The sequence below is a fragment of the Atractosteus spatula genome, chromosome 3 (assembly GCF_055471065.1).
Source record: "Atractosteus spatula isolate fAtrSpa1 chromosome 3, fAtrSpa1.hap1, whole genome shotgun sequence".
Taxonomy (NCBI): Eukaryota; Metazoa; Chordata; class Actinopteri; order Semionotiformes; family Lepisosteidae; genus Atractosteus; species Atractosteus spatula.
In genome coordinates this window covers 30,968,057-30,993,594 of record NC_142708.1, presented here as the reverse complement: position 1 = coordinate 30,993,594, position 25,538 = coordinate 30,968,057, and the positions used below count along the sequence as shown (strand labels likewise).

Below are 25,538 nucleotides of genomic sequence, written 5' to 3'. Positions count from 1 at the left end.
TAAAACCTATTACTTGTATGTTTACTAAATGTGTTTTTTTCTTAAAGCAGTTAAAGGAACCTGTTAAAGCGTTTGTATATTTTACAGCTGCAGTTTTGTAAGCTATAGTATTTTATATTATTGAAAAAGTGAATAGAAATTTCATATATCTGTGGAAATGATTCTGGTTATTCATATTTTTTGTCCATTACCCTTTAGTATTCAGAAAAAAATGTTACTCAGGAAAATGTTGACTGTTCAATGTATTAAAATTTATAGCATTGATTTTTTACAGTAGCCATTTGTTCTATTCAATTAGAATATTCTCTTTTATATTTGTAATGTATCACTATTCACAAGACTATTAGAAAAATATGTATGTGAATAATGTTTCCAGTAAACAGAAATTCAAGGTAGTATGGTGAATAAACAATATGAAAATCAAAGTAGTAAGTTAAAATATTTAATTTTTTGTTGGCCAGTTGGTAGTTTAAGAAATTCTGTTGAGAGGCATTTTTCACAATTTTTCACAATTTCACAATTTTTCATGTACAGAATATATTTCTTTATTTTGCTTTCTTACTTTAATTTGGAATATTTTTGGGCTGCTTTCCTTGGTTTTCTGATTGTAAGCAGTGTCCATGGACAAACTCCTTTAAATCAGAGCCCCCTTTTTGATTAAACAGTTCCTAAAAAGCACCATACTGTATGTGTGGTTCTATAGAACTGTTTGTGTTTAACTGTTTTTAAGTACATTGATTTGTCATATTAACTTTTAATGGTTAGTGCTTTTTGTACTTTTGTCATTGTTGTTTTCTTCCAAAGCTATTTTAAAAGCTTCTTACATGTTTTCCCTTGACCCTTATTAATCTTATTAATGTTTAAATATTAGCTGAAATTTAAAAGGATTTTTTTTCTGAATGAAGATGCCAGTGACTGCATCTCCATGGCCCTTTAGCTTCCTCTCTTTTATAAAATGTTTTTTTTTCTGTGTTTAAAAGTGCCAGTAGCTTTCACCTCATTACAATTTGAAAGATGAATCTGAAGTTTGGTTTCCAGCTCCCTTGACTTCCAGAGAGCCTTCTGTCTGTCTGAAGTCTTTACCATATTCATTTGTGTTTTCTTTGTGATAATCTGTGTTCATCCCACCTTCCAAAGACATGTTGGCCAGGTTAAGCATCTCTATTTCATCGCCATGTGTACATGTACCCTCTATTCCAGGATGCAGTCCCACCTTGTGCCATTAGGCTTCTAGCATTTTGCTTCCAAGTTTCCATTACTTTTACCAGAAAAAATGGTTCTTGTATCAGATACTTTTCTTGTTTAACACTCATCATGGTTCACCTTTGAAAGCTCACATGTTCTTAGTCTGTTTTTCTTTTGCAGGCTAGGTTCAATAACATAGGTTTGTGGATTGTCATACAGTTGAAACCAGTTCTTTTTTTGCTCATGACCGTATTGTGTAAATTTCATCGGAATGTTGTTCATTTAGAACATTGTTCCTCATCCACCAGATCTCTGTAGTGGTTTAATATGAAGTCACAATAAAAAAAAACTAATAAGAGAGAAGGGGATTAATTCCATTAGAATGGGAAGCTTGTGTTGTAAATCAGAACACCCTGAATTACTTGGAAACAGTTGCGTGTTCCTTACAGGTTATGACTCATCTCTCAAAGCACTAAAAAAAGCAGGAAATAAGTTTCTCAACCACATGATACACATCTGGTTAATGGTGTTTGGGGCATTATGCATTTTAATCTTCATTTTTTATTGTACTTAAATCCTTCAAGAGCAGTGGTACCCCAAAATGTGTTTTTTGTGTTGTTTCTGGTTTCGATTTTTCATACCTCATCATACCTATCATACCTTTGATTAGCCATTTTTGCAAAAAATATAGTATTACTGATTTGCCTGGATGTTTTATCTAGGAATGCCAATCTTACAAATGTATGCTTGTTATAAAGCCGAGGAGGTAAACCAGATGTTTACAGTAGACACAGAAAATGTATGGCCAGTGATTCGACAGTCATCTTTTAATTTTGTTTACCTGTTCTATAAATAATATGAAATTTTCCTCACTCTAGAGATATTTTGATGCAGGCTGAGGTCTTATTTTCACACTTTTGTCTGCAACAGGACACACAGCACTGCATGAAGCATGCAGGCAAGGCTGCACAGAGGTGATCGAAGAACTGCTGAGAGTAGGAGCAGATGTGGATGTAAGAGGGCAGAATGGAGAGCTGCCCCTTCACTCTGCTGTATCTGGGTCTCACTATGAGGTTTTTTGTTTTATTATTACCTGCCTTAAAACTCTATGCTGTAGTTCCACAGTACTGTAAATCAGAAGAACAACATCAATCTGTCTTAATAGTTTAGGCCAAGTAGAAATATTGTAGTAAGACTGGGGGGTGGCCTCCTTTAATCTGCTAAAAGGAGGCCTGTGTTCTGAGGGATATGCATCTACTGTATCTCAATGTTGTAGTACTACTACACTGATTTCTCCTTTAAATATCTAGGAGTAAGAACATTTTTCTTTTGATGCACATACTTGTTTAACCACTGATCTTTTTTCTTTGTATTTTAAGTTTTCAAACACCTGTTTTTATTCTTCTAGGCTGTAAGACTACTTCTTCAGTTTGGTGCTAAGCCATATGAAAAAGACATGTTTGGTGAAAGTTCCCTTGACAAAGCTACAGATGGCAGAATCAGAGAAATGCTTCTGTTATATTATGCAGAAGGGACTTCACAGGTAGAAAGTAAAAAGCAAGATTTGGTTGCATCAAGTTTTGCCAGCATGCTGGGATCTAAAGACTCAATGAATCCAAGAAGGCAGAAGAAAAGCACAGGAGAAAGGAATAAGAATAAAAATGAAAACACTTCATGTAAATTGGTAAATGAAACAACTGAAACAGGAAAATCAGAGACTGGAATACTGGGGCACTTACAATGTGCAGCACTAATGCAGACTGCAGCACAAGGTAGTGGAGAGGAGCTGGATAAATGGATGAAAACATCAAATCTAAGCCAAAATATAGCTTTTACCTCAGAGGACAGTAACACAAATGAACCAAGTAACTCTTCCACACAAGAATTACCAATGGCACTAAATTCATATAACTTTGAGTCCTTCTCACAAGAAGTAACTTTTGAAGCTGCAGATTTTGGAAAGCAAAATAAAAGATTTAAAAAAGCAGAAGATCCCTTTATAGGAGTGTATGAAGAATGCAGAGCTGAAGATAGTGTTAAACAGATCCCAGAACCACAGAGGGAATTAAATCTTGCATTCAGCAGGGAATATCACTATGATGAATTGCAAAAGAAAAGTACTGTTGCTCTGACTCCAGAAGTTGATGGATACCAGGAATCAATGCAAAACAGTTGCCCATGTGCTCCTTCAAACAGTACAGGCAGCTATGAAAAGAAGGATGATGTACATGTAAATGATTGTTCTTCTCTCATTCCCAAGACTGATGGTCAATTTTCTGCACAAACCTGCAACAGAAATGAAAATAGTGCTGCCATGCTTCCAGATGTTGAGGCTACAGGCAAATATCCTAAAACAAACAACGATTTAAGCTGTGACACTGGTGTTGAAATTGTGAGATCAAACGAAGCTGGTTGTACTCAGTACGAACCAGGAAGTGGCGTTGAAGACGATTGTGGTGAATGTAGTATGTCATTGCTTGCACCTCGAATCACTCTTATCAAGAAGCTGGCGGTTAAACGGAGCCTTTCTGATCTGAAGGATGGGACTGACAGAATGCAGATTTTTTTCTCAAGAGATCAGGAGTCAACAACAGTTGAATCTCAAAGTAATAGTAGAACACTCTCATTGCTTTTGGAAGACAAAATCAGTTCTGATAGTGGTTTTCCAAGTTTGCATCCCTGCATAAGTAGTGATTTCAGTAATAAGCGTGTCTTGAGCAAACCTGATATGGTGTCAAACTTTATAGGGAAGAGCAACAAAACTCTTTCTTTTTCCTCTGAATCCCTGCGGATGTACTCTCGTTATAAAGATTTTAAAACTAGTAATGGCATGACAAGTATTGAGGAAGATGGACCAAAAGAGAAAAATAGCAATGATGTAACTGTACTCAAGACTGTTAGCAAGGAACTCGTCGAGGATGATAACACAATTCTAACAACAATAACAGAAGCGACATCTTCAAGTGAAGTATTGGATGTAGAAAACAAGCAGAGTCGGAAACAAGAGAAGAATTTTCACAGTCATACCACTTGCACTTACTTCGAAGACTTTCAGGCAGCCTCCGAGATCTCAGACTGTGATTCTCAGCCAACTCTTAGTCTGTACAATGCAAATAGCAGGAGAAAAGAGCAGATAAATGAAGAAGACAGGGATTCGGCTGCATATTCTTTTTTGAGTACTGATTCAATGGCATTACAGAATTCAGGAACAAACATATCTAACAATAAAGACCTAGGGGAAGGGATAGAAATGAAAATTAAAGAACTGCCAAAACTCTATGAAGTCGGTGAAGAAAAGTCTTGCATTATGAATATCAAAACCTCTGATGTTGGCAGCTCAGAATCTTGTAGTCTAAAACGTAGTGAAACTGGAAAGGTGGTAATGAAAGAAGACTCCAGTAATGATGGGGTTAAATATAGGGCTTTGTCACAATGTGCCGAAGAATCTATTGACCACAAAAGCAGCAATAATCATCCCATAACCTCAAAAAGCTCTGTAGTCACAGTGCTAACTTCGATGTCATTAGGAAATAATGTCCTAGAAAAAAACAATGACATTCCTCTGCAAGATCCAACCAGGTCTGAAATACATAATGAAAACAGTTCATGTGATTCAGATATCACATTGATTTCAGAATTTAGCTGTGCAGATGTGGAGAACTATGATGCAAATGAAAAAATAGAAAAGACCAAAAATGATACATGTGCCCCTTTCCATCGTGTGATGAGTCCATTCTCTTGTGATGCTGTTAGCACAGAAACAGTTATTGCTCAGCAAGGCAGGGGAGAAAAAGGGAATAATCCACTTAACAGTAAAGGCAATGGGTCACCCTTGACCACAATTAAAAGTTCCTCTGACAGCTCTGCTGCTTCAGAATATAGTAATGGGATTTCAAATGAAACACATAACCTGAAGCAGAATGATGAAGGTACTTCTGAAAACACTGACCATATACTGCATCTCTCCAATGTTAACAACCAAGCCAGCTGTACAGTAGAATCTGACTGCACGTACGTAAATGGGAAAGAATCTGAAAACCAGACCCAGCAAATTAAAGATGGACCAAGAAAACCACATTCCATAAATTCTAACCATCCCTGTGAATTTCATCCTGCCCCAGTCTTGCAAGAGAATGTGGTAAAGGAACGCAGTGCTTCCTGTTCAGGTAATCACATCGGACTCACAGTGCATACCCACTTTTTGTTTCATTCACAGAAGCTCATCCAGTGAATGTTTTGATTTGTGTGAGTGGTTTTCTTTTTCAGCCGTAAAATGTTCCTTGAAGAGGAATGTGTCCAGTAGTACAATAAGTTAAAAGCTCATGCTGTGGATTAAGTTGTGTAATTTGGGTTTAGTAGGTATTATGTCAGAACAAACATACATAAACATATAAAATAAAGTTAAAATAGCATCTTTAAATATTCAATAGTGACTAGTTTAGTAATAGTGGAGCCACTGCTTCATCAGTCTGCCCTGTCTAGAGTAGCTCTGTTGTCATGCTTGAGCTTAATATATTTTGCATAAGGGTGTGAAGGCAAAGAACTGAATTTTTGTGCATTTTCTCTTATTAAAGAATCAAGAACAAGTAAACAGTTGAGAGCTCCATTTCCTATGCGGAGAGTAAATATTCCTATTCGAAATCTTAACAAGAGAAACTCTCAAGGAGAAACACGGCTACACTTGGCTGCCAAGAAGGGAGACCTGTGTCTTGTTCAGTCTCTGATACAGGCTGGCATAAAGGTCAACCAAGCAGATTATGCAGGTTAGTCTGGATGTTTATTTTCCTAGAGCATTTATTCAGCACATTCTGAAGTAGGAACATTTCTATCTGGAAAAACCATAACATTAATAACATTTGCATGACGTTAAGCAGGTACAGCTCTGTGTAATGAAATAACACTTTTTTAACATGTATATGAACATCACTGTATATATTCCTACATGTGTATATGAGCCTCACTGAAAGTACTGCCTTTATCCCCTCCATGGGACCCAAACAAATATTAGTCTACCCAGACATTGGAAATGGGTTGATAAATTGTGTATTGTAAAGAAAAATCTGTCTAGACCACACGAAATCAAAGTATGGTTGAAAAATATTCTGGTTTCTGCACTTTTTTGTCCCCGATTAAAGCTGTTAAAATGTACAATTTAGGAACTTAAGGGCCCTTTTGACAGATTTTATTAGTAGAACCTTAAAATACAAGGATAAATATCACCCGCAATGACAACCATATTTTCTTAAGTAAGTGATGAGAAGTTTTGAATCTCCCTGAAATTCCTGCATTAATCATTTTCTTTTTAAATATTAGGGTGGACAGCACTTCATGAAGCAAGTGTCAGAGGACATAGAGATGTAATGAAGGAGCTGTTAGAAGCTGGAGCCGATGTTAACAGCAGAGGCCTGGAGGGAGTTACACCTATTCATGATACAGTCAGCTCTGGTCATTACGAGGTACTCAACAGCCGCAGTGTTTAGGTCCATGGATCACAGGAGTCTTCTACACATTTCCATCACCTGGTTTCATCGCACTACCTATCTGGGCCATCTAATACCTTTAGTTATTGCTAGCTTATGTGTAAGTCCCCTGTGCCTTGAAAAAAAGATAGCAGGTTAGCAGTTGTGACATCATGACTGGTTGTCCTAACTTGTTTTAAACTTTCGTCCAAAGCGCTGTCTGTTCTCAGTTATAAATGCACTTCACCTTAGTTTCAATTTGTGTCCTCTGGTTTCGATTTCACTGTTTGTTTTTTTAAGCACTGAAAAAGCGAAGGATGATTTTTTTTAATTACGAAGACTTTATGCCTGAGCCTGGTAAAATATATTTTATTTAAGACCATGTTCCACATTACACAGGAATAAAATATTAGTGGGAACACTGATGTGTGCAAAAAGTGCAAAAGGCCACTGTTAGTGATATTTTATGATCTGTTAAATGAAGTCATCTCATGTAAAACAAAACATTTAATACCCTAATCCCCAAAGGACCATACAGTATGTACCTCGCAAATTCTTCTCCTGATCTTTGGAAATCAGGGGCTATAAGACTTATTGGATTGTGGCTCTACAAAACCAGGGATGAACACACCCGATTTAACCGATGAGCCCCATTCTATCACAATTTGCTTTTTGTCTTTTTTTTTCACTTTACAAATGCAAAGTCCTTTGTTGTGAAATGTAAGCAGGATCTAGTTTCCATATTGAAGTTTACTTTGGCTGTGTTGATAGTGATATTTATGCAACTATTCATCTGTGTATGAAAACATGTCTGACTTTTACTTGATTGTTCATTTATTTGTTTTTGGGCTTGTGGTGGTGGCTTAAGGTGGGAAACTACAGGTTTGTACTGCGCATTTGCTTGGGTGAAGGATGCAGGCAAATGGTGTACTTTGGGGTGTTAGTATAATGACTTAGATGAGTGTTGTTTAATATTGACAGGCTTTGGTTTAGAAAGGAACACAGAGACAGTGTAGGAAGATGGCATGATACTGGGTAATGGCAGTATAATATCCATCCATTTTCTGGCGGGTTGATCCAATACAGGGTCACAGGGGAGGGAGGGTCTGTTCCGACAAGCAATGGGCACAAGGCGGGATACACCCTGGACAGGATGCCAGTCCATCTCAGGGCACACACAAACACTGACACACACTCACTCACACCAGGGACGGTTTTCCTAGAAGCCAGTTAACCTACCAGTATGTTTTGGGACTGTGGGAGGAAATCAGAGCACCCAGATTAAACCCACTCAAACACAGGGAGAACCTACGAAATCCACACAGAGAGCACCCCAGGAGCTGAACCCAGGGCCCCAGTACTGCGAGACAGCAATGCTTACCTTTGCGCCACTGTGCTGCCCAGCAGTAGAACATGCTAACACTGTATTTGAATTTGGACAGCTGGCTCTCGCTGTCACGCCCTCTGCAGCCAGAAGGCGCTCCTTCTCTGTCCTGTCTCTCATTTCTGGTTCTCTGCTGTCCTTCCGGTTTTTCTCTCTCTCTGGGGCTATATATTTCTGGGTCTTTCATTCTGCCTTCGCTCAGCATTGACGTTCGGATGTCCTGAAACCCGCCTAGCACCAGGTCGCCCCACATCGGCTACCTGAGGGCATAAGTTTCTATACGGCATTCCCTGAACAGCTGAGCCCGGGCTAACCCCTGTCTGGCCGCTACGCATAGGGTCTTTTCGCTCTCCTGCCATTCCACGGTTCGTCCTCTTTGGCATCCGTGACACTCGCAGGTCACTGTTTTCAGGTCTCTTTTTGAGGGCTGTGGTTTTCAGTGTATTCACATTGTTGTATTTTTTTACATTGTATTAATATACAATTTAATGTATTAAATACATTATTTAATACATTGTTTTATCTTTTTGTAATAACATAACCTATATAAAGGCCTCCTCTGGTTTCACCCACTGGCTGCTCTGAAGCCCTATAGCTTCAGCTCCTGGTGTCCCAGTGGCAGATAGAGAAAACGCTCATGTCTCCTCCTCGCTGGCCCCACTGCCCTGCCCCATGGGTAAACACGACAGAACTGAGCTTTTATTTCTAAAGACTTGAGCTTTTGTTAGTTACTTTTGTAAACAACTTGTTGTAATGCAGTAATACGTCAGTTTAACCAAAAGTTAAGGTTCTTATCAGTTGTGAATGATTAATATATCGGTTGTGACATTAGTTGAACAAAACATGATTTTGGTTGAATGTGAAGCATGAAATTGAATTGATTTTCTTACTATTTAGATGATATTCCAATTATTCCATTTATTTTTAATGCGTCTTTGTACAGTATATAACTAAGACATTGAAATTGATTAGTGTTATTGATGAATCAAATAAGCTTTGTGTTTTCAGTTTAAGTTTGAATTATTTTAAACTTGAATGATTCTGTATTTTGACCAAGTATGATACAGATTACCTAGAAACAATGAGGTGAATGAACTCTTTGGGACAATGTTAAATTGGATGCAGACTAAGGTACCATAAATGTCATTCATAGATTTTACAAATATGATTAAGACAAATAACATTTAGAGTCATGTTTCTTTCCCTGACTGATTGCATGCCAAAATCTAATTCAGTACACGGTTTATCGGTTACAAAGAAAATGTGTTCCCAGTTTCAAATGAGCCCCATCAGATAATAATCCAATTTCATACATGTTAAAGTGTTAAAGCACATATTTCGTGATTTGGCCAAACTGCTTAGAATCTCAAGTGGGCTCTAATAGCAATGCAGGATGAACCCTTTAACTTGGACATTTCGAAATTGAATCCAAGATGGGATATTCTTTTACACACTAACCCTTTTTTCTCTGTATTATAAGCATTTGATTGACATTGTAAATGCAGAACTTATGTTTCGAACCAAAAAGTGTTTGGAGATCATATATGTGATTTATTAGACAATTGGAGAATAAATCAGATCCTCTTATGTACAGCCAGAAGTTGACAAGCACTTAAAGTAAATTCCATTAGGAAGCCATCTGATGGATTGTGTGGCTAATTGGACAGGAACCCTTTAATCCTTTAATCCTTATAGTACACGTCAAGATATATGTGTTTTATATTTGCAGAAAGGGGTCATGATATAGGCCAGAGGGTGCCCCGCCCTTTATCCAAAATTCAGGTAAATCCTACTCTTTGTGCTTTTGTTTTACGAAAGGAATACCGACCCTTTTTGAGTTTAGTATTAAATAAATCTTTCAATCTTTGAAAAAGAGCCTGATAAAGATTTTAGCCTCACAAGCCACCACTACATCTGCAAGCAAGCAGGCATTATGAAGAGTAAGGTTGCTCTGCTATGGAAATCTTGCCCAGTTCAAAAACGTATGCTGAGATAAAGTGTGCATTTAAAAGTGTTTAAAGCTTCTTACAAAGATTTGTTCAACCTCATTCATCACCAGTAACATAGGTAATTAATTTTGCAATTAATAGTACTTTTTCATACACAAGATGGTGCAGTGGTTAGTATTTCTGTCTCACAGAGCTGGGGCCCTGGGTATAATTCCAAATCTGGAGTGCTACTGTATCTGTGTGTAAGTTGTATGTTCTCCTTGTGTTTGTGTGGGTTTTCTCCAGGTGCTCTGGTTTCCACCCACAGTCCATAAAGATACTGGTAGGTTAATTGGCTTCTGGGAATATTGCCCCTGTTGTGAGTGTGTGTCTATGTGTCTGTCTACGGTGTGATGGACTGACGTCCCATCCAGGGTGTATCCCTCCTGCCCATTGCTTGCTGGGATAGACTTCAGCTCCTCCATGACCCTGAAATGGAAGAAGCAGTTAGAAAATGGGTGGATGCACTTTTTAAAAGACTTTTCTGTAAAAAGGAAAATAGGGAATTGTAGTCCTATCATTTGTTATGATTACACAAATGGTAACAGTAAATTTCTAGTTCAATATTTAATAACTGAAGTTCTGTGCAAGGTATAATATTTTGTATAAACTGTTTGAGTATGTAGTTTATATCTGTTGTCTTTGCTATTTAAGATGGTGTTACTGTATACTGTACATACATATTCAGCTTATGCCTTTGGGCTCGTACCTAGATAACTACTGTAGCATATATCCTACAGCATATATCCTACTTTCCCCAAGTTTGATTACTGACTATCTGTTGTTACTAGCTATTGTTTCAATAAACAGTTTTGAAGATTAGGCTGCCACCAATATCAATGTTGCGTTTAAAGAAAAATATAGTATTATCTTCTATATCATTATGTCTAGTTGGATCATGTCAGTAAAGTGTATAATCGCAGCCCGTTTTAGGTCATAGAAGGACCTGGGTTTCAAAACAGAATTAAGTAGCACTGTAACATTTTGCAGTATGAACTATTATTCACCACTGTAATAAAATAAATCTTTATTGTTGCTGGGTTATTATTTTCAGTCTAAAATTTGAGGTTGAAATGAGAAATGTCTAAGCTTTAGGAACACAAGATTAGAAATCAGAAAATAATTATAATAATTAGAAATTGCTACATATTAAATATATAACATTTATATATTAAATATAAAATTAAATAGAAATTAATAATTAGAACACATTAGAAAAACTTACACATAATTTCAGATACATTTTTCCATGAAATAATACCCACAAACATTGATAATTTACAGTAGTTGGGTAAATTAAATTAGTTTTAAAAACTTTGGTATTTTATATGGTCAGGTGTCTGATTCTCTCAGGATTTAATTAAGTAGGCCCAGTATCCTGTTTTACAGACTGGATCCTATTTTATTCATGGGCCTGTTAAATTTGAGAAAACAGATGAGCTAAGATGGCACTTGAAAGATGTTGCAGTGAAAGTGAATGGGAGACATTTAAGACTATTGTCTTGTGTACAGTTAGACTATACTGTAATAGTGTTAAGCATTGGTATCTCTTTTGAACTGTTGTAGTGAATGTTACAATGACATACAACATACAGTATGACTATGAGGTGCACCTCTGAATTGTGAATTCAGGTAAGACTGAGATCTATGAGGTGAACAATAGCGCTGAGGACTTCATGTGATCTTTTCCTGCATGTGTACTTAGTATTTTTATCTGTATAATATTTTAAACTTAACTCATAACTTTATACCTGGATGCTTACTGAAACACAGAACTTTTTGATCACATCTATGTTACGTAATTCACAGCCTTCAGTGATTAAGGCGGAAATGTTTGCATGGCTGATTTACTTTGTCTTTGGTAATAACTATAATTATGAACTGTTCTCTTTCCCTTTAATGTGTAAGGCCTGCTGGCCTAGAAGTTGCATACTTTGAAGATTTTTTGTCTTTTTTTAATCCATCTTTCTTCTTCAGGCAGTCAAGCTTCTTTTACAATATGGTGCTAACCCTCATAACAAAAATGTTTTTGGAATGAGTGCCTTGGACTCTGTTTCTGACGGAAGTATGAAAGAACTGCTTTTAACTTCTTGTCAATCTTCTGTAGCCTCTGATAAGAAGTCTCCTCAATCAGTAACAGGTATTTTGATTTTTTAATTTGTAATCACTTAATATTTAACTCAATATTATTGCAGTATTTTAAAATCATACTTCTCAATTATCACATTTTAAATCAGAATTTATTTCTACTATAAACATGCTTTAAACACATTTTAGCATATATCATAGAGTGTGTATATTGAATACTGCTGAAAGATTTGGAAACACCAATTCATTTTGTAGACAGCTCATTAAGATATGGTTTTAATAATTTATTCCAGTATAAATATTTTAATGTAATAAATATTAGCATGTTCAAATAGAAATACATTTAGGAAGCTATTGCTGTCACACATACTGTACATTTTAGAAAAATATAACTTTTACTTTCTGAATAAATATATACAGTAATTTAAAACCATGAAATAAACGTCAGGAGCATTTATAAACTTCAGAAATTAAACATCGAAATAAGACATTTAGATGTATAGTATATTTACAAGTATCATGGTTCCAAAGTCAGATATATCAGAAGACAAACATGGTAAATCCTTGAGAATGAAACTAAAAAAGCTAATGGTATCCATAAATGGTGCTTGGTGCACTTTTAGATTTCATCAAGTAATTGTAGCAAAGAATGGAAACAAAATTACTGAAGAAAATGACACAACCTTAGAAACAATATCCGAAGGTTGCAAGTTTGAGGGATACAAGGAAAAGCATTCAAGCCTTCCAAAATGTATTGAATGAAACATGGCTACCATACCCACCATTGCAGTTTGCCCTTGAATGAAAAGAGTTGAACTACACTATAGAGCTCCTGCAGTGAAACCATTTCAGAGCTCTTGGAATCAAGTAAAGCATTTTGAATTTCCATCGGATGGGGAGAATCATTGGGTCCGCCTGCCAAGATGTTCCTTTTTGACAAGGCTCCCTCTTTTGCCTCCCCCATAATTCGAAATTTCAACCCACCATTCTACCAAATACTCTGTTGCCACTCAGGCAAAAAAGGCAACTAGGAAGATGGAGAAGGCAACCCCTCATCACATTTTGAATTGGGAGGAGCTGGTGTGAAAGGTTGAGTGAGTTCTCACTGCCCACAGTGACACTATTCACTGCATGGTAACTCAAAAGCTGTTCTAGGCCTGTCTCTAGGCCCGATCAATGAAGCAATGCATGAACTCAGAGAGGTCTTACATCAGTAGACTAAAAAATGATAGTGACTATGTTCAGACGGTAGACAAATGTCAAACTAACCTTGAGGACAAATCACGTTCATTCTGCTGTCTTGCCTGAGGAGCTGGAGGTTAGTAATTCTTTCTAGAATAAAAGATGCTTCTTCATTGGATCCCAGGTCTGTCCTTCTCCCTGTTAAAATTGACAGATCTCAGCACTTCAGTGGGAACTCTCCCAAGTATTCTGATAAACCCCACATGCTGAACCTCAAACTGCTCTCCTATACAAAGAGACGGGCCATTTTAAGAGATGCCCAGAAATCCCAGCTGCTGGAAGTCACCTCCACTTCTATGTGGAGTAATCTCAGACATCAGCAGCCATACGCAAAGCTTTCTCCAAGTTCAGGTCCAGGATCCATGAAGAACATGTTAATTTCCTCATTCACCCAGCAACATTAAGAGTCCCGTATGGAGGTTGAAAAGCTGTTTGGCTGCCACACGAGAGGATCCTGCTTCTGTTAAGTTCCTCTTCTGATTTTGTATTGTGATTAAGATTGGTTATGCAACAGAGAGGCTTTTTGCTGGCTTGTTTTTATACTGCTCTCCTTTGTCTTCTGCTAATGTGTAATGCTTTGCTTTAGATTTGCCATAACACTCCTGTCTGTTTTGTGAGTTGGGAGAAATGGAGGAGAGAGTTTTTTTTATTTTTGAAAACAGGTCTAGCGGATTAAAAAATGCTTTTATTTCAGTTTCTGCCCCAGTGATTTCTGACACAGGTTTCTTTACTTCACTGACCTCTCTGAACATAGCGTAATTATTGGCACTGATATAAATACTTTATTTAATCCAGCTCTTGTAGACTATGTGTGCAGCAGGGCTCCTCCGAGAGTACTTAATTTGGCCTCGGTCTCGTCAATGCTTGGCAAGTCTAACCCATCTGCCACATAAATTGTTCTCTAGAACTGATTTTAATTTTCACATCAAAATCCCTTCCTTTTACGTGTATATTTTAATAATAGTTCTTTCGGATCAAGAGTTTCTAATACTTTCTGATATTCAGGATAAAGCCGCAAGACAGTGATTCAGAATTACTCAGTTGAAGAATTAATCCTTCTGACTCACTCTCTATACTTGACCAATTGCTTTCTTTTAACTGTGACTCAGTGAGCATTCCTTGCTTTTTATTGTATGCAATAAAAGGTTTCTTCAAGAATACTACCATATTATTTGCTTGTTTACTTCCATGTGAAAAAAAAAAACACAATCTAAATTTACATTCCTTCAATACACACTTGAGATCTGTTTCTGAAACAGTATAATTAGGTATTACTGGGAAAGAACTCAGTCTGTTGACCCATAGAGTTCCTTGTATATAGGTATATTAATAATGTTTTCATGATCAAAGCCTGAGCCATGTTCTGTCTTTGAGTTTTCACAGTAATGAAGGCTTAACAAGTATTTGCTCTATTAAGGCCTTGATAGCTAATCAGCTCTTAACAAATAACAATTCAGCTTTAATCAATATTCAATTCAGCTGCCATGTCTCTAGGAGAGTGAATCAGGGTGCCCTGGAGACCATAACCAAAACAGATCCCTCTGATTTTTTCGTGCATTTTGTGATCAGCTGGGAACTTATGAATTGAGGTCAATACCACAGTTATTTCATTACTGCAGAAGAATGAGAAGGACACCTCTTTATGTACTATGTACTGTACTTTATGTACCCCTCTCCCTAATAAATGTAGATGCTGACACTTTTTTCCTGTTAGCATTATAATACCCTACAATGCATCTCAATTTATGTTGACAGTATCCTAATTCTTTTTGAAGATATTGCTTGATCATTTACTTTCCTAACCTGCCTTTATTGATTTTAGCATGTTTTCAAGATGCAGTATAAAAATGACTAGTTGGTTGCCTGATGCCTTTAAATACTACACTGACAAATATAATCTTGCCTGTACATTTACCTGATGTTGATGTTGTCTCTATTTTGGGGGAAAGCTTCTTGATCTCTGTGTACTATTTCGGAGGAAAATTTACCTTCTCCAGTATTTCTTTTGCTGAACAATGATTTAACACTAGAATTATGTGTGTGGCAGAAACAGATTTGGTTGGCTGGCTTTACTACTGCTAAGAGGTTGGTTGTCCTGCCCTGAGTAGTCCTTTTCATTCTTGATATACTGTAGATAACATGAGCTCTCCATTATTCCAGTTCATGGCTGAAAGAACCTGGATAGGGATTATTGCTTAGAGGTAAAAACAGGGGTTGTTACCAGCAAGGAAAGGTTTGGGGGATGGTTGAATTGAAAACATGGTGTATTCTTTTTATGTTTTTTTATTTATTCCCAAACAAATTACCAAAGAAGTTTGGAAGAAAAAGATTTGTGCATCCATAAGCATGATGGAACATATTAGACTGGAATAAAGTTCCCTTGACAGATCTGAGATTTTCAGAAGTGCTGTAATGGAAGAAAAGAAGTTTAACAAATGGAAATTCAGTCTTTTGCTCAATGAATAATTACAAGCAAATGTTGTTGTACTGTGTGGGTAATGGTTGATGTGTTGAAGTTTGAGCCAAAGCAAGTTAGCATAATTGTACAAAATTACAGGTTTACAGATCGAAATTGGAGATCTTAATCTATTCAAACCACACTGGGATAGGAAGCCCCAAGAAAAGTAGTAAGAGAAGGCCTGAAAACATGGATGAATTTTGAAATGTTAAGATCCTTAGGACAGTGTTGTAATATACAAGTAACCCATTAAAATATGTCTCCAGCAAAGAAATTAAAGGAAGGAATTAAGAAAGTATGATCCGATCAATGTTGTTTGTTCTTCATTATCCTTTATATATAGCTTTTTAAAATAAGATACTACAAACTACAATTTTGTGTGTCCAAACCTTTGAGTATTATCAATAAATGTTTTATGTATATGGTGTGTATATATACTGTATGTATTAGTGGGCTGAACAGGTACTCCGTTTTTGACTGAATCTTTTGCTTTTTTATTTGAGAAAGAGCCCAAAGAGAGAAGAAAGCCCAATGTCAAATGTTTCTGTTGTGAAACTGAAGAAAAATCCAGTGCTGTTCTGTGTAAAAAGAATGGGAAGAACCCCAGTAATGTAGGTACTAAATGTGCACTTGTATGAACATTAGATTAAATACTGTAGTTAAAAAAAACAGTAGTTTAAGATTCATAGTTGTAAAGTTTACTGTAAAGTTCACAGCTGAATCTTTTCACAGTTTGGAGAGTATAGCTTTTAAAGACAATGATTTCTCCTGCATAAACTTCAAAGTAAGTGATGTACAGTGTAGTGAACATCAAAATCACTTTTAAAGAAAAGTAAATCAGTTTAATATGTCAGGTAGATTGATAACAGTCAGCAAACTTTTCAAGTTTTCAAGTTTTTGAATGAAATACTCATTCAGCCATCCTAGCTGCTGTGTTACAGTTTTCCTATTGTGCTTTGAAGAATGGATGTAACTACAGTATTTATTGTAGTCAGCAAACAAATAAATGATGGATCTGAAAGCTAATATTGTGTCTGTACGCTGTGGGATTTTTCCTTACTGTTTTTTAATTGTCTTTAACATTATTTCATCAGTAGAATTCTAAAGGCTCTCCTTATTGGGAGGCATTTTGACAGATTTAGCATACAATCAAGTCTGTAAGTTTCTGTATGAATATCAACACTTAATGTAATTTTTTTTTACTTTCACAGGCTAAATCCATTACTGCACTACTGGATGACGTGGAAAAAAAGCTAAATGAAATATCATACAGGGAACTAAAGCAAGTAGATGATGCAGGTGAAGCGTTTAACACTTTAGGTACACTTGTCTTTAATAAATGCATTTCCAATATAAGGCAGATAGTGTATACTCTTGAAATATAGGTAACCTTTTACTTTTCTTTCTGCAGCTAAATTTGAGAAAGCATTTTCACAGATTCAGGCAACACTTAATGAAGTTCTTATCAAACAAAAAGCAGAAAAGGATGATCTTGCCAAAAAGCACAGGTAAAGTAATATTCTTGATCTAAAAATGCATGCATTCAGGTGAATCCCATTGGATTTCGTTGGCCAGCAATTTATAGATTGAGTCTTTTCCTGCTCTGCTTTATTACGTTCTCTACTGTGGTGGAGAAAATGCTTTTTAAAATATAATAAGAACATTTTTGATGGATTCACTCTGTGGTATTGTCATGTGACTCTCAGACTAAATCGGGTTCCTTTTAGATCAAATTAAATGTCATTCTCATTTAGAAACCAAATATATTTTTTAATACTATAAATATTAATACAAACACAAATATATCTATCCTTTGTCCCTCAGTGTAGTACTATGCCCTTCCTGTTATTCCTGTTAATCTGCCATACCAATTGCACTGTACTGCTGCCAGTCTTTACATATTCACGTTTTGTGTATGTTCAGTGCCAAACATACAGTAATCCAAATGATTGTGACGAAGATAAAACAATCTAATGTATGGTTCTTCTAGTTTGATGAAAAACCTTTAAATTTAAGAGTGTCACTTGAAGTACTGTAGGAGAGCATTTGATAAACATTCTACCCCAATGCCATATTTGGTGCATCAAGCATTTTTTTAATATTGTGGTTTGCTGCTCAAAGCTATGCAGAACTCTCCCATTCTCGCACTGGAAGGGCTCATAACACATTATCAAAGTTTACACAGAGTTATACTCTACGTCAGAGGAGCTGCACCATTTCCTTTCAGCCACACCATTAACTGTTTTATATTGTGTCTTGTGACTGTCTTCCTTTTTTGACTAAAGACTAAGAATGCATTCAGCCTTTCTGTGAAAACTGGAGGTAAAATAAGAAAAAAGGGCAGTGCTCAAATGTACTGTACATTAATTTGACATTTACTTCATTTAATGCCACTTTAATCTTGTTCCTGGGGAGAAAACCATGCTCGTTAAAGAAAAAATTGAGGTAAGAGTTTATAAGAATTCAGAATTTATACTGTATTAAATTTGGTGGGGCACTGGTAAACAGACATGTGTCCTGAAAGCTTTTATGTAATTTGAAACAGTTACAAATCTATCCAAACAATCCACCCTGGCAAACAACATGCATAAGATAGGAAACGCCCAGGGCAGGACGCAAATCCATCACTGGGCACACACACACCAGAGTCATTTTTTACCAGAAACTGGTTAACCTACCAGTATGTCTTTGGACTGTGGGAGGAACCCCACACAAACACAGGGAGAACATGCTAACTCCACACAAACAGCACCCCAGGAATTGAAACCAGGGCCCCAGTGCTGCAAAGCCGCAATGCTAATCACTGCACCACCATGCTGCCCTAATTGCACAATTTAACACAATTACAACTTTAACACAATCTAAAATTATTTTGTAGAGTGTATGTCCTGTAAACAATACACCAAGAGTTGTGTATTTTCAGATTTTATATTTTTGCAGAGTAACATCAGATTCTTCCAGGCAAAGGATTTTAAAAGACCAACTAACTTCCCTGGCCTCCAGACAGAAAAGGCTTCTGGAAATCCTACAGAAACATCATGACCTTAAACAGAGTATCGAAACTGAAAAAAACAGCCTTTTGACACAACATGACACGCAGCAGAGGAAGGAAAGCAGCTCATGGACAGAAATAAGCTTTTACACAAACACAACAGAACAGCCAGTATCTGTATCTTTGGGTGGAGACTCGGAGGAAACTCCCTCTACAGACTCACTACCCTGTTGGGAGGATGTGCACACCAAACATGACCTCAATTATCCACCTCCTGGTGCCTCAGAAACCAAACAAGCTGGTACAACTGCTCCCACACATATTATCTTTCTTTGTGAAGGTGCCACTGGAAATGCTAATAAGACATCTATCTTGCCGGGCATGGCATCAGTCCATGGTCACCCTCGGACTTCTGGAGGGTCTGTAGTTTTTTTAATGCAGTCTCAGAACTCTGTCCCCACCCAGCATTCTCTAATGTTATCATCGAAACGCCATGATAAAGAGATGGCACAAGGCACCAGAACAAACAGCATAGGTCCTTGGAATTCCCAGATGGCTTTACAAGTTTCTCCTGATTTGCCACCGACCAGTTCGTCTACTTTAAAGGTCAAGAAAGGCGCAGGAGCTCAAGGGGGCGTGACTAAGATATATTCAAGCAAAGGCAATGATTCAGTGAAGCTTCCATTAACCCAAAGTCAGCAAACCACCACTCCATCTTTTACTAGGGTCACTCAGACGAGTGTTTCAAAGCCAGAAGTTAAGAATGCATGGCTTCAACAAGAAGGCACTAAAGACTGTAATGAAAGGAAACAGTTTACTAGACTCATCCAATGTGGAGTCATTAAGCCTGGAGAAGATGTGTTACAGGTTAAACTTAAGGTATTGTAATTACTGTCTTGAAGTTCCAACGTGGATGTGCTTTTTCATTCATGCTTTATAAACAGTCATGAGATATATAATATAAACAAAAGTCTCTGATAGGTGAATTATTACAGTTGATTTTTTAGAAGGGAGTTGTCTATTTTAAACCATTTTAATCTCTTGTAGATTTTTTTAGTAATGTGTCACAAAATGATTCTTATTTCATGTTTTTTAGAAGCCTGTCATTTTAGGATCTTAACTTCATTACGTGTAACTTTTCACAAGAAATTCATTAGTCATGACGTTAATGGTCTGGGGAACAATATTCTTCTTGTTACAAAAGTGTAATAAGGAAGTATGAAAGTATTTTCCTGTCTAGCTGCAACATTGAAGCCACACCTGCCCCCTGTCCTGTTTAAGCCACCATCCCAACCTGTCTAATCAGATTAACAAAAGTTAGAAGACCCCTCAGGAAGTGGTGCTGAACTCTGTTTCTCTTTTTATAAATTATCCAGGGTATATCATATTTGTTCATGGAAAATTGTCCTGTAAACAGGGGCTTTACTTTGACTGGATTAAAATTATTTTGAACTTAATTTGATTAAAATGTTGCACATACCAAATTTTGAGAGATTTAGAAATTTTATATAACGTACTTTTATAGAATTGAAATGTTTTTAGAGACATACAGTGATTGTTGTTTTATTTATACACACCACAATATTTATTACTCTGTACCTTACACCCAGTATATTGTATGAATGCCTTTAGATAACGTGCATCCACTTTTAAAAACCTTACACTTTACAGTTGCAACAGTTACACTGTTGTTTCTGAAAAGTTTCTGTGTAAGACATTACAATACAAAGAGGCTTCAAAGTGGTTCAGCTAGGAAACATTCTAAAGCACAGTGGTTTAGGCTCAGCTCTTGTGGCATTGCTGGTTAGAATCTGGACTTGGCTGACTCTGACCATTATTCATCCAACGTACTTGTAAGCACACAACTGACAGAACACTCTGCCTTTGCCATCCTTAAACTAAATCAGGCACTGTAGAGAAGGCCATTGGCCCATCTGCCTGGGTGGGTAGTTAAGAAGCTAATTAATCCAGCCATTTCTTAAAAGGAGACAGGGTATCGGCTTCAACAACATGGATGGCTAGCTTGTTCCCTACTCCTGCAGTCACTTTTGCATAAAAAACACCTCCTGTTCACAGTTTTAATTGCAGTTTCATGTCATTTTCATTTGTATCTACTGATGTACAATAAATAAGTATTTTTGTTGTGTACATTTTGATATTAGTGCATTGGATTAAGTTTTAAAGTAAATATTTCATAGTTCACATTAAATAATGAATGGCTCTAAAAAAAACTGTAATTGTCTTTGTGTTTAAGGGTTCATGTTATAAGGCTTCCCTGAAACATGATGCCAGCATTAACGATGGGAAGGGACGCATCTTTCTCAATCCAACACAGTGGATTGGAGCAATTCTGGGGAGTGGTACTCCTGTCAACTCGTCGTTTACATGGAATATGGTAAACCGAAGAAATTGCACATCTTAGGAGTCTTCTTATTGTGCAGAGTAATGAAGAAATAATACTGTAACAGATTCACAATAGTGTCAAATGACCATACACAGCTCCCTTAACTTTCACTGTCTACTGGGCCAGTCTGCCTGCAAATCTGTAATTAACTTATCTACATTTCCTGTGTAACATAGAGTTACATTTTAGTCCCGCAAGTTAAAGTATTTTTGAGTTTTGGCTTCAACAAAGCTTAATATTGTAGTGCAAGGCTATTTTTTAAACTTGAACACACCTGTCAAAGAGAACCAATTTAAATGTCTTTAACTGTTTCAACGGGAGGCCAGGAATAAATTAACTGAGAATAGTGAAGAAGGTTGAACTTATTTTAGATCTACAGAGATCCTGGCAGGAATGCTTTGAGATCCATCAGAGGGGGTTGCACCCTGTGGTTACTGGCGAAACTGGCAGTCCCACTTCCACTTTCCCTCAGATCCCCTCCAGAACCAACAGGGGCTTCTTGCTCCAGCTTCTAGTGTGTGTCCCTGCCAAATTTCCCGTGGAAAAACAGCAACCACTACAGTATTATTTTCACTCGTTTCTGTGTATCCCCATCACTGCATTCTAAATAATAAAAGATTGAGAGGTCATAGCATTCTGTCTCATGTTAGAAGAAACCACAAGGGCTCAGAATTGGTTTAAAAGCAGGCAAATAAAAAAAAATAATAACCAGAAACATACATAATATATAATTGTGGTTGCAGGCTTTGGGAATAATGCTTTTAAATAATGTTTTAATTGGATAATTGGCTTGGCTGCTGAAACTTTAATAAGCAAATTGAGCAACAATGAGGCCGAAAGCATCACAGGAAGTCACTCCCATATGAAACCACTCTCACAACAAAGCAGCTCTTCTGTGTTTGACACCTTTTGCAAGATGTGAATACGCGTGCAGTGTGTGTGCCCTGTTATCTTAAAATGTTTAGGACATCAAATACAATAAATGTGACTCTTGAATAAAAGCTACTCAAGATAAGTAAAACAAGTGTTCATTCACTTAAATAATACAGTATCTGAAAATGTAAATAAAAAGCTGTGTTACCACAGCCTTTATAATGTGTTTTACATTGTGTAGTGTAACCAAAAACTCATTGTGTATTTGTGGTATTCACTGTTTTCTTATACTGAAAAAGTGATGCATTTATGTTTATATTTGTAAGTACTGTAGTGCATATTATACTTAAAATTATGCAACGGTGTTCTGTAATGATTTTAATTTTAAATTTATTTTTACAGGTAACATACAAAGCAAACACATTAGCAAGTTATTTGAATAAACTTGATCCAACAGAAAAGGGCTCTGGGGTATCACACCCTAATTTCATTCCTCCTCTGTCCCCTGATGGGGCCTCCAGAGGTAAGTATTTAATGTTCTGTATGCTAAGAGTTGATCTAATAGTTTACAGGGTCAGTTGCTGTATAACTTTTCAAAGACCTTCCCTGAAAAATGCCAAAAGGAATTGGAAGGAAAATTAAAGTAACCTGCACACATTTTATGCAGAAGCAGTCAGCAGCCTTTTACTTTCTCGGACTCTTCAACCAGTGACCTCTAGTCATCTGTAAGGATTGGGCTGGACAGCTAAACTTTGCCCACAAAACTGAGCACTCTTGCAAAAGTCTTTCATGGCACCATGCCCATGAACTCTCCCCATCCATTATAAAAGTTGAGCCTAACGCATTTCTGTTGGTTTTCCACAGTCGTACCATTTGCTCCCCAGGGTTTCCAGTAAACTATGCTTTATGACACATCTTGGTTTAGCTGATTTCACTACACTTTACCACAGTAGGCCTTTACAAGGGATGTTAATGGATATGATAGACAATTGCTTTTTAAGAAAATGGTACTGTGTACTCTCTATGGAAAAACAAGAAGAAACATCACCATTTATTTTTATTTGGAACTGTAATATTTTGTAATAAATGCTGCTTAAAGGCTAGGAGGAAGCAGATTATGTCTAGAACATAAAAAGCTAACAAGAGCAAGTGGTCATGTGCTTGCTAGTCATGTCTAGCTCATTTGCTTGCTAGTAACCAGTTGATCCAAGGATCCCATCTTCCTGTGTCCTGAAATAATCCAAAATATCACCTTTGTTACATACTGTAGTCCAACGATGCTTTGTGTAAAAGAGTGTCTCATGTTTTCAGTTTTAAACACATCTGTCTGTAGTTTTCGCTTTTCTGATGATGACCAGTGGGTAGATTTAGTCATTTCCTTTTAAGCTTTTTAATACTTACAGTCAATCAGGTTTTCTTGTCATCTTATATGTTTGAGACTAAGAAGACTAACTTCTTGTTGCTTATCGGTGTAGGACATTCCTTTAAGCCTGGGAAAGTATCTGGTTGATCTACTCTGGACTGATTCCAGAGTAATTGTAATTGTTATTGTGTTTGTAACGGTGTGACTAAAATTGTACACAGTACGGTAAAGGAGGTCTTATTAGTGCATTGTACAAGTGTTACATAATATCCATTGATTTAAATATCGAGTTAAATTCTGCACATTCAACTATACATCTAAACTTTTTTATCTTATTTACCCACATTAGAAGGGAGAACATTTGTCCACATAAATACCTATGATCTCAGTTTGGATTGTTGCATTTGCGTGTGGGTGGAGAGGGGAATAGTTATGTACGTTTGTCTATTTAACCTTTCCAGTTAAACAACGAGTTCTTCTTTACCTGTTCATCCCGTTGAGTGGGGGTGGTCTATTCAACCTGCAGGACACTTTGCCCTTAAGGTGGAGGAAATAATCTCCCGGTTCTGAATTATATGTTCTGTTTAAACCTGCTGCATTATAGCATAGAACCACATTTCAAAATGGATGTCTTTATTTGCACACTGTATTCTTAGTTTCCACTAAGGCACCAAGATTATTTTTGCTCATTTCCTGATGAAAGGATGTTCTTTATACAAGGAAATACTTAGGCTACTACTTCGAAATGGACATGGTTTTGTTGAAAGTGAACATCTCTGAAAGTGCCGCTGCATCGTTAGTATTTAAGTACTTTAAATACTTGTCTGCCTGGAAGTGGTGAATGAATACTTTGTTTTGCAGTATGAGAGGAAGTAAAAATTGTTAGGTTATTTTAAACTAAAACTTGTTTCCCTTACCACAGAAACAACATTGCAGGCCAAAATCAACAGTATCTTGGAAGTCAACAGGATACTTTTAATAAGTAATGATGAATTCATGCCATGCCGCATTATGGACCATCACTGGAATATTGTTTCAGAATCTGATGACTGGGCATCCTAAAATCTTGTCTTGGGACGCCTAGTTTGGCAGCTTGTTTAAGTTTTTCAGTTTAGAACAGTGTCAGGGCTTTGTTCACATCAACATGTTTTACATTACTGTAGTTTCAAGTATGAATCAACATGAGATGCATTTGATATCATATTTCATTGAATATTGTTTCAATTAACTATAACGTCTAAAAAAAGCCAAAATGTTTTTTGTATTTGATTTTTCCATATGCTCTCAGTTTTTGGATGTACTTTGTTAGTTAATATTGTGTACTTTCGTGTTGTGTTCTCGTTTACTTTCAAAATATTTAAAATAAACCTACAGGTACTTTTCCTTAATGTGAAGAAAATAGTCATGCAGTGTTTTTTCATTCTTAATTCATAAAAAGGTTTACTCAAAAGTGTAGGAGATGATTACTTAAGAGTATATCACAGCAAATATGAGTTAGAATAGTTTAATGTGAGATTACAATTGATGTTAAAATAGTGAAATTTCAATTTCTTTCTCATTTTTATAATCGCATGAAAGTTCTATAATAACAAGGTGGTTCAGTATTTTCTCACATTTATTTGCAATGAATGTGTCCAACAACACATTTATATTTACTGCTGTTACTGAGGCACACACACAAACTATAGTGGTGATGTTTGAAAGTGAGTTATTGGCTTAAATCAGGAAATGTCAATTTTAATTTTGAAAATGACTTGCTTCAGTTTGCGATTTCAACACATTTTTCACGTTATGCCGAAACTTTGCATGTATGTGTACGTGTAATTATTGTTTTATGGCTGATCTGATCTGTTGTCAAAAGCACGATTGCTGGCTTGTAAGAGTAGATATGCTGTACCTGTACAGGTACTGTATGTCTCAGGAGGAGTCTACCTGAAGGAATGGCATGCAGAATGTGAATGTTATGAGTGGTGTTTAGTTAACCAAAGGGATGGTATAAGCCAATGAGATGTCCTGAAATATTAATTGAATCACTCTGACCAATCTAATAGGCAATTGTTGTCCAAGATATTCCCCCATCTAGTGTCTCAAACAGATATAAG

The 25,538-nt window shown here is 36.6% G+C and overlaps 1 protein-coding gene across 1 annotated transcript; it reads left to right on the top strand.

Moving 5' to 3' along the window:
- The first annotated feature begins 12,050 nt into the window (after positions 1-12,050).
- LOC148837682 (ankyrin repeat domain-containing protein 31-like) lies at positions 12,051-24,498 on the top strand. The gene is made up of 8 exons (XM_088909945.1): positions 12,051-12,156; positions 16,312-16,415; positions 17,016-17,124; positions 17,216-17,312; positions 18,745-19,675; positions 21,051-21,191; positions 22,476-22,596; positions 24,359-24,498. Exons 1-8 carry the CDS (start codon positions 12,051-12,053, stop codon positions 24,496-24,498), a joined length of 1,749 nt encoding a protein of 582 aa, XP_088766071.1.
- The last annotated feature ends 1,040 nt before the right edge of the window (positions 24,499-25,538 follow it).